Genomic DNA, 10,375 nt, shown 5'->3' on the forward strand with positions numbered 1-10,375 from the left:
TGGACTATAAGTGCATGAAAGCGCGTACGAAACATGATTAACACAAGTTATTGAATCCGAAAAGAAAAGAGGGGGGAGGAGATAAAGGAGGAAACAAGGAAGTAAACGATAAAGAACAAGCCAAATGAAAGGCCACCACCTTTGTTGTTTTCCTTACAACTCTCACATACGAGACTGGATCAGATTATAAGAAGAGACAAAGCATATGACTATTTTCCAAGACTGGAAAGCCTTTGACAAACTGCCAAGGGGATGCTGATGAAGAAACATACCCAATCCGGAAAACTAGAGAGCTGATTTATATACTTATTTTTGTAGCGAATGCATCACTAAATGAAAACCCGAAGTGACTTCAAACCAAAGAACCAAGACAAGAGTTCATATAGGGGGCTTCCACTGCTGTATATCCGAAGCTATCAACGATGAAGTTGAGAAGGCGAAGAGACCAAGCGGTTAAAGTTGTTAGACGCTTCCCGTCAACATTCCTGCATGAGCTATGATGACTACTTCCCGAGATAGAGCATCCACTGGAAATACAAAGATCCAAAACTGTATAGCCAAGTGACTGAACAATGAAGAATCCGCGTCCGAGAAGATCAAGGAGATCAAAGACTCAAAAGAAGCAAACTTCAATAAAGTGACTCTACATGGACTTGTCGCATTGTACTCTTTTTTCCTTCGTTGAGGTTTTGTCCCACTAGGTTTTCCCTGACAAGGTTTTAATGAGGCAACATAAGAGAGTACGATTGTGCCTCAAGTCTTCTCAAAGGATTGGCTCCGACAGATATACATCCAAATTCGAAGATGTGACAAATAGGGGGCTCCGAGGAACAAGCCGGGTCACCACTAAACAGGGGGCTTCTAGAAGAAGGAAACGATCGAAGACGTGCCCTCAACACAATCTATGACTGATTGCCAAGTCCGTCAGCCTCGACAAAACAGTCAGGGAGCTATGTAAACAGGGAAATTTGACCATGACCCGAGGACAGTAATGGGAACCTCGAGTGTCAGCCGAGGTTACCATTGGTAATGCCGGGGTCACTATGGATGAAAGCCGAGGTCACTATGGATAAAAGCCGGGGTCGCTATTGCCGATGACACGACAGAAGTGAGCTTACCCAAAGAAGATAACACGTGGGTGCCTAGGTAACCCCAACTGTAATAGTACATGTGTACGGCTAATAATAGAAGACTTATTAGGAAAGTCATTAGGGTACACGTGTACGGTACTTACATGTCAGGCTTTGCCTATACAAGGAGGAATTCCTCTTATAAAGAGATAGAGTTTTCCAGATAATTGTATTGTGTATTGTGATTAGTCTCCACATTACCCTATGATAATTTAAGGGTGTTTACGATCACTTTAACTGAATTTATTTAGTTAATATTTTTTTGTTTTGAAATCAGTGTTTGTGGCATTAGAATTGTGTCATTTGAAGTTTATTAAGTTGTACACTAGCAGTCTAGCACTAAAAATATTTTGGAAGTTGAAGTTGTCGAAATCTTATCCGAAATTAACTATGTCATATGAATGGATAACTAGGTTAGCTATCGTAGTTATTGGGCATGCTTTTCGAAGGATTTTCAAGATAACAATGATTTTGCAACTAAAACCCAGAAAAAGATCTCCACAGGATTATATTTTTTCCTTTGCGATATAGTTTGTATTTCATAGATGTTTTAAATTTCTTAGACAAACGCCTTTTCCCCTTAAGTTTTAAGTTACTTTTGGACCCTTATTAGATTTTCACATACATGCATAAATGGATTGTTCGATTAGTTTTCATTTTTTTTCATTTATGTTTTCCCCATGTATATAACGAAAAGGCCCTCTTTTGAATGTTAGCCCCAAGCCTCTAAATTGTTAGAGACGGCCCTGGTTCATAGATTTGCACCGAATACTCTTCTTTATGTGCCATCTCGGGCGGATACGGTAACCCAGGAATCCTTCGTATGCATTATGACAACCATTTGGATAATCTTTGGCCGCATCAACAAAAGCATCATCAAATGACGTATTACACAATTCGTGAGGCTTTTCAAGGTCGATTACAAATCTCGTGCGCGATGTGCCTTAGGTATTCTTTGCATTTATACTTCCGCTGATATATTTGTGCTAGACGTTAATGACCCAGATATAACATTGTGATTATTCAATGCAGACCCATTGCATGAATATTAAGTTTGGATTTATAATTTGAAGTTTATCTTCCCCTTAAAGGGCTTGACAAATAAAGCTCTCACATTAAACAGTGATGAAACCCTCGCTTCCTATTGGTCTAAAAATGTCTTTTCTAATGCAGAAACTATGGTGAGGACACTTGGCATAACTCTATTGGTTGTAGTAATTAAAATTTAGTTACAATTTGGATACACATATTTAATTGTCCGTTACTAACGGTGTTGAAAAAAAAGCAGGTAGACAATATTTATGTTAGAATTTAAACTTAAATTATTTAATTACACCGTGTTTACACCAGGGACGGGCCTAGCAAGGGACTAACCCGGGCTATAGCCCGTTCCTAATTTTAGCTAGGAATTTTTTTGTATAGGTAATTTTTAAAAAAATTAGTAATTAGCCCACCTTTGTCTCTAAAAATTAATAATTAGCCCGTCTTTATTACTGATTAATCCTTGTAGTTATAATACAAATAATTTGTAGTCCAAGACCTTGTTTAAAACATATAATTTTCTTTGTCACATCCATTTACTTTCTCATTTTTCTTATATAAACCATAATTTTTTTTTTCTCCCATCACTTTTTCTAATTAAAATTTGCGGTTTTTAACGTTATACTTGTCTATTTATCTAATACTTTTTGGGCAAATTCAAGTTAAACATTATTTATGTAATTCGTTGTAAAAATTTTTGCCACGGCCTTATGGCCGCATGGACAACTAGTAATATTCTAGCCCTATCCTGAAAAGATTTCCGGGTCCGTCCCTGATTTATACCTATATTTAACTATACTTTAGTAAAGGTAGACAAAACTCACGTCCAAACTGTTAAATAATAATAATAATTAAAAAAAAAACGTAAATTTCTTGAAAAAGAAATCGTTAATACACCAAAAAAATAGAAATCGGTTGAAATCAGGAGTTCGTGAAAAAAAAGGAATTGGCCTTTTTTATATATATATATATATAAAAGACTGTATTTTTGACGTAAATTTTAAGGTACAATTTGGTTATTGATAAAGACCGTACAAACTTTAAGCGTTCGAGCAAATTATACACTTTTACACAAATTATTCAATTTCCCCTACAGGAAGAAAAACTAAATTTTGAATTGTTGTTTTTAAGAAAAGCCCAAATAGTAATTCAGGTACAATTCAAATTTTCCTACATGGGAAAAACCTAAATTTTGAATTTTAATTTTTTTGAGATAAACCCAAAATTTACTACTGGGTTTGTAATTCCAGGGTTTTGAAATTCTGGGTTTGTTGGTTTTTTTGCAATTGAAGATCCAATATTGGGGAGAAGAGTTTGGAAGAATTAGAGACACTAAATCTAAAAACTCAGGTATTACTCTCGGTTTCCTGTTAATATTTATAGCAATACTTAGGATGGTCTCAGTTGATGATGGATCGATATTCTCACATTTTGCTAATTTGTTGTTGTGTCTGGGATGGTACAAATGCATATCTTCTCAAGTATTAAGTTGTTGCTAAATTATGTCATACTATTTCCGAAATGGGTTTTCCATTGTTAAAGAACTGCAAGGTTCTATCAATTTTCTTGGATGCTGGCCCTGATGTTAGATGGGTTGGAGATGATACGGGAATGCTGGGAGTACATGTTGGTCAACGATCAATTGAATTGCACTTCAAATTCAAGAGTGCTGCATCGTCAGGTAATTTCCGTACTTCTCTTAGGGAGAAATTATGGTATCCCATGGTTAGCCCGTGTTGTTGTGCACATGTTGAGACAAAGAGATTCTGTACTCTTAAAATGACTATAAACTTGGCCTTTCTCATGTTTTTTTTTGCAGCTATCTTAACATGTATAGGCGATTCGAACATAGTGGTTGCCACTGAGTCTGTGTGGCGTATCAATTAGACCATAAGAGCACGTGGTACGGAACATATTCTTTTAGTTTAATGTTCAAAATATTGCAGTGATCCCCATATATAACTCTATATTACGGTAGCCTGGATTTGTTATCGGTGGTACTACAAGTACATTCCTCAAAACATCTTAGTTATTAGAAAACATTTTCGTCAGTTATATTCTCGAATGTTTGTTATGCTACACGTATTATGACTACAAGGCATTGTTTTGTATGGTTCCTCAAATCAGATTTTGCATAGAAGTTAGTCTAAAAATCTCCACTTTTAGAGAACTCTTTACGAAATTCACCCTAGACTGAGACTCGGCGTTGGCAGTTTGGTGATATAGAACCAAACCAAGTTTGATTATACAATATCCTAGCTTAATCCAACGTGTCCTAAATCTCATGTGTAACTAACAGGAATCTAAGTAAAAATATATTCATTTGTTGTCTAATTGAAATAGTTTTATGGCCTCTCAGTTGAACGTTTTCATTTTTTCGTGTTTGCAAGCTTAGATGCTTTCCCAATTGCAGTGAACAACGCGGTCAACCTAAGGTGCACAATACTTATGGAGCTATACTGTTCCTCACTTTGACCCGAAATCACGGCAATACAGTCACAGCGCAAAAATGGAATAATATAGGTGAGTAATCGCAAGTAAAATAAGATTACCACTGCTTCCTCCCACCAACTTCAGAATTCTCATGTGAATAACTAGCATTCTCATGTGTTACCGTATACACAACTTCAGAATATACTTACATTGTCCATACTATATATACTATTTAGTCTACACAAATTGTGTTGTTTGTTTAGGTATTTTATGAATTTTAATTGGGTTTCGTTTTGCTTGCTTTCTTCTGATTGTATTCTTTTTTAGGGTGGAGTTGGTATGCATTTAACTCCAGACCATAGTGGCCAAGCCGGTACTTTCATGTATACCTGCGTTTTGGATGCCACCAAGTTTACACGAGAAACCAGCCAATGGAGTGCACCTACCAGAAACACCAATGACTGGTGGTCAGATGGGAAATCAGGACCCTCGCCCGCCAAACGTAGCCAACTTTGCTTACCTACATTTTACTTTCTAATTACGGTGAGAACATGATTTCGCGAGGTGTCCACAGTGGTTCTCTAATATTGGTTGATTTGTTCCCTCTGTCGATTAGTACTCGACATTGGATATGGAGAAGTGCTTCGCCAGGTTGTAAGCCTTCCATCAGAGCAAACTAATATACTTCCACCAGAGCAAAGGGCATCAAGTACTTCTATATAAGGTACAAAATACTTCACCGTAATAGCATTCTTATCTATGAATGTTGAGTAGCTCCCATATTTAGTCATTAATGTTTCATGTTCTTTAGGATAGTTCTCAGAAACGAAGTGTTTGGTGGTGAGTGCAGAGTTGGAGAAATGCATACAAAGATCAAGAAAGGTATATAGTCTTTTACCGTAATGGCATTATTATCTATCAACGTTAGGTGGCTTCCGTATTTAGTTATAATGTTCTGTTTTGTTTTCTCAATTTATATTTTCAGGCACGAAGTTGTTGGTTGTGAATGCATAGTTGGATTCTGAATGTTACGATCAGTTTGATTACGATAATCACTTTCAGATCATATGACCAAGGTAGAAGTAGTCGTATGATATTTTTAGGTCATCGAGTATTTGGTGCTGTTTTTTAGCCCTTACGTTTGATATGTTAATTCTATTTCAGCAGGACGTTTGAAATTACCAATTTTAAGGCTAGACTATCTGATTGACTGCACGAAAAGGAAGTAGGTGATTCCATTTGATCAAGGTGTAATTGAACCCTCTTCTAAGGATTCCAGATGTTCAGTGGATGAGAAGCTTTATGTTGTGGATGATGTTTTAGTCTGCAAGGTTATAGTCACGGCAAATTGTACCTATCTGCTGGCATTAATAGTTACATAGAGTACTTCTAGATTTTTGTTTCATTGATTATCGTCTGCTGCATTCTTTTATGCAATTTGCAATTATCATGTACTGCATATCATCTCAAAAGTGGACGCTACTAAAGAAATTTTCAACAGTGTCGTGTCTTAGTTCATTGGCTTTTCTATGTAATAATTACCCTACTTTTTGGTAAGCTCATACGTTCTCATACAACAAAGAGCAAGATTATCTTATGCTGTTTCGGGATCTGTTCATATGCTTGCGCCCTAGCAAGTGAGCCATTGATCACCACTAAAACACGATCTTCGCCTTTGAGGAAAGATTCGACCGTGGGAACTTATACTGCTTTTACCTTCAAGTCTTTTGCAAGTCAATTTTGGAAAAATGATTTGCGGTGGTTGATTCTACGGGTCCTTCGGAGTTGTTTTATATTTTTGCTCTGCACACCAAATCAAAAATGCATCACCGGCACACGCCAAATAAAAAGTTAATCACCACGCCATGCGCACCCCATATTAAAAGAACAAAAATGCCCGGTGCATAGCACGTGCACAAATCTAGTATACATACAACTGTTATATTGAAAATATATAATATTACAGTTGGATTTGTCATGCGACACCGGAACTGGAAGTCTTTATTTGGGTATCCAGGCTAATTCAAAATGAAAATAACAACAAGGTAATCTTCAAATACAGGTTTTATGTCATCTTATTGATCACCTATTCGGATCCGACTCCGGATAGATGTATCTTCTTAATTGATTGCAACTATTTTACGACGTGTGCCATATCCATCCGTTCTCTAGGTGTTTCAGTTGAACACAAAATGCCAAGGTTGACAATCCCTGTCGCAGCATCGCGTAACGTGGCCATATTCTCAGTATTAACTTGAATTTCGTTGATTTTCCCATCACCATCTTCAAGACGGAGATGAACAAGTAGTGCAGGATCGATAATTTCCATTACTCGGTCTGAAAGAAGAGCCGTCTTAACAAAAGCATGCAGGTTTAAACCATCGGTGAACAAGATATCTGTAGGCCTCTTTCCAGTAATCATCTCTAGTATCATGATCCCGTAACTGTATGTATATGTCTCCACCAGTCGATACATCGCTACCCATTCCATACTCTGCATGCCAATAAAAGAAAAATGTATTACACATTCGACAGTGGGATGAAACGCTATAGTATGTACAAGCTCGCCAAAGTGGGATTTTTTTTTTACCTGGAGCAGCATAACCAACCGATCCCCGTATCCCGACTGAAGTACTGTTAGTATGGTGTTCCTCTTCAACATTGATGATGACACCGCCAAGAAACTTTGCCAATCCGAAATCGCCAACATGACCGTTCATGTCATCATCAAGTAAAACATTGCTAGGCTTTAGATCACAATGAACTATTGGTGTCTGACAATGATGATGAAGATAATCTAATGCAGAAGCAACATCAGCGGCTACATTTAGCCTCTCTATAAAACTCAATGGTCTCCTCGCTGACCTTTGAAGCTGTTCGTCGTTTTCCACTGGGTGCAACCAACTCTCAAGACTTCCATTTGGCATGTATTCTGAAACCAGAGCTTTGAATTCATTTCGTTTGAAATCAATACTAGAACATGAAGTTACCATCTTCACGAGATTCCGATGCCGAATGCTTCGCATTGCTTCACATTCAACCATGAAACTTTTCGAAGCTCCCCGTCTCTGGAGATCTAGTACTTTCACTGCAACAAGTGTCGTTGTCTCCTGGCTTAGTGTTAATAAACCTTTGTAAACAGATCCGTAACTTCCAATTCCCACTAAATTTTCCGAGGAGAATCCATTGGTTGCTTTAAGAAGTTCTTTGTATGAGACCTTTCGAAATTTATCATCAACATGAGTTTTGAAAGACGAAGAACTGATTGTTGTTTTTCCCCTCCAAAACCATATGAGAAAGGAGCCTAGGAAAATAACAAATATAACAACTCCAAATATTATTAGAAGTCTCTTCATATGGAATTGCTTGCTTTGCTTTTTGGATGCAGGGCTCGGGCAACTCGGTAGCCGCAGTATGGGAATTCCTCCACAGAGCTTATCGTTTCCGTCGACTGAGAATGCACTTGTATTCTTAAAAACACCTAGCTTTGGTACTTCACCTTCCAAGTCATTTGAAGACAAATTCAGATACCGGAACGAAACAAAGGACTGAAAATACTCTGGAATTTGACCAGACAAGTTATTGCCCGAGAGGCCCAAGTACTGAATTCCCGTTAAACTTTTTAAGGATGAAGGAATGACCCCTTCGAATAAGTTGTCATCTAGTTAAAGAATTTGTAAACCAAGGCAATTCTTGATAGAACTTGGAATATTCCCAGATATTTTATTATTTGATAAGTCGAGGTTGACAATCTTTACCAAATTTCCGATCTCTGAAGGCAAATCACCAGTTAAGTGATTCCAAGATAAGTTCAGCAGATTTGACAGTGAAGAAAGACCAATGAGTTGTTTTGGTATAGTACCGGTAAGTTGATTTTCAGAAAGGTCCAAGTGTTGCAGTTTAAGACAGTTGCCAAAATTTGACGGAATTCCACCTTGCAATCTATTTCTAGAAAAATAAATTCTTTCTAGCCGAGGGCTATCACAAATGTTTGATGGGATTTTTACAGAGAGTTGGTTACCCCAAATTGATAAAATTATCAAATTGCGAAGTTTTCCTATGGAAACTGGAATATTTCCGGTTAACTGGTTATCTTCCATGGCTAAACCGTTTAGGCTGACAAGGTTCTCAATTCCAGGAGGAATTTCACCATATATATTGTTTCCTCCCATGTACAACACGGTAAGCTTTATCGAGAGGTTGGCTATGGAAGCTGGCAACTGGCCGGTTAAATTATTCAGAGTTACAGAAAATACTTCTAGGTGACTGCAATTTGATAATGAATTAAAAAAGCTAAGGTCGTCGACTTTACCATCTCCAAGATGATTTTCACCAAAATTTGCAAAGATGAGACCGTGTAGAGTACCCAGTTTAGGTACAGGTCCAGTGAACTGATTCTTACTGACATCTAGTATAGAAAATTTATTTCCACCTATAACAAATGTTTCGAGTCTGGGGAAACTAGTTCCAATATAGGGTGGAATGGATCCATGGAGTTTTTTATAAGCCATATAAAAGACAGTGATGGAGGAGAGGTTATAAATTTGGGGTGGAATGGTTCCTGAAAAGTTATTTCCTGAGATACTAAAATAAGATAATCTTGATAACTGGCCAAGCTCGGATGGAATGTTACCGTGTAAATTGTTTCTACCTAGATCAATTTGGGTGAGAAACGAAAGGTTTGAAAGTGAAACCGGGATGGTTCCTGAAAAGTAGTTCCACCCGAGGTGTAATTTTTGAAGCATAGATAGGGAACCAAGCTCGATACTTCTACAAGAGGATAAGTTCCTAGGAATCTTTCCTGTAAGTGTATTATTTGACAACCCAAGAACCCGAAGTCGAGGTAAATGACCAATTTCTTGCGGAATTGTGCCTGTGAATTGATTATTATTCAAGTTGAAATATTTTAAGAAAGAAAGATTTCCCAAATATGGAGATATTGAACCTGCCAAACTCATGTATGGTAAATCCAAGCGTACGACTCTGCTTGGATGCCGACGGCTGCATATAATTCTTGTCCAATTACTGCAGTGAGACGATTCATTAGTGCTCCCAATGGATCATTTATATTGCTTTTAAAGGCAAGTGAAGCTAATCGATCTGTTTCGGCTATGAGATGCTGGGACGTAGGTGGGCAGTTCAAGGAGGATAAAACAAGGGTGACACAAATGATGAGTAAGAAGCTCCTCCTACGAAATTCCATTGATGCACCTTATTTGTAATGAAAAGCTTATGCCACACTAGTTGGATGATATGTCAATAAGCTTAAGAGGTTCATCGACAATATGTTAGGATAATTTTATTCATCTCCAAAAGCAGGTACTTATATAAGATACAAAAAGAGGAGAAGTAGATACAAAAGAAGTCCTTGCCATGATTAAGTGGGGTAAAAATTAATGCACCAAGGTCTATTCCGATTTGGAAAAATATCGAAAACAACGAATACATTATACATTGAGAACAAAGGAAATTCAAAGAGGGAAAAATACAAATCTTATTGCTGAGTAGATTGATCGATCATTTTCCAAGCATGGTGAAAGGGAATTGGAAACAACTATGATTATATGCACTTGAGATTTTAAGACGACCCACGATTCTCTCTGCCTAATTTTTCTATGATAGTGGAGCACTTCTTACAAATCCATCAATAAAGTATAACTAGAGAGTAACTCGTACGCACCGGGTTGCGCGGTCTATTTTCACCACCAGATTCTTGTTAGGAAAGCTGCATACAACAGTGTCCACAACTTAGTAGTATAGATCATCAACAA

At 37.4% G+C, this 10,375-nt stretch overlaps 1 protein-coding gene, 1 long non-coding RNA gene and 1 pseudogene across 10 annotated transcripts; 1 reads left to right on the forward strand and 2 right to left on the reverse strand.

The window, feature by feature from the left end:
* The first annotated feature begins 3,204 nt into the window (after nucleotides 1–3,204).
* On the forward strand, nucleotides 3,205–6,140 carry LOC113304759. 9 transcript variants are annotated; one of them, XR_003338373.1, is made up of 9 exons: nucleotides 3,205–3,324; nucleotides 3,422–3,521; nucleotides 3,654–3,852; nucleotides 3,991–4,074; nucleotides 4,567–4,694; nucleotides 4,932–5,328; nucleotides 5,421–5,486; nucleotides 5,590–5,680; nucleotides 5,769–6,140. It is a non-coding gene; the product is annotated as an uncharacterized LOC113304759 (long non-coding RNA). The 9 variants fall into 9 exon arrangements; XR_003338372.1 differs by having other exon boundaries at nucleotides 3,714–3,852; XR_003338368.1 differs by having other exon boundaries at nucleotides 3,422–3,852.
* A 308-nt stretch (nucleotides 6,141–6,448) lies between these two features.
* Nucleotides 6,449–7,979, reverse strand: LOC113304827 (annotated as a pseudogene).
* Nucleotides 7,980–8,269: 290 nt separating this feature from the next.
* On the reverse strand, nucleotides 8,270–9,562 carry LOC113306277 (putative receptor-like protein kinase At3g47110). Its single transcript, XM_026555234.1, has one exon. The coding sequence runs from the start codon at nucleotides 9,560–9,562 to the stop codon at nucleotides 8,270–8,272; it is 1,293 nt and encodes a 430-aa protein (XP_026411019.1).
* Between the last annotated feature and the right edge of the window lie 813 nt (nucleotides 9,563–10,375).

This window comes from Papaver somniferum, chromosome 8, assembly GCF_003573695.1.
Source record: "Papaver somniferum cultivar HN1 chromosome 8, ASM357369v1, whole genome shotgun sequence".
NCBI classification, from domain to species: Eukaryota; Viridiplantae; Streptophyta; class Magnoliopsida; order Ranunculales; family Papaveraceae; genus Papaver; species Papaver somniferum.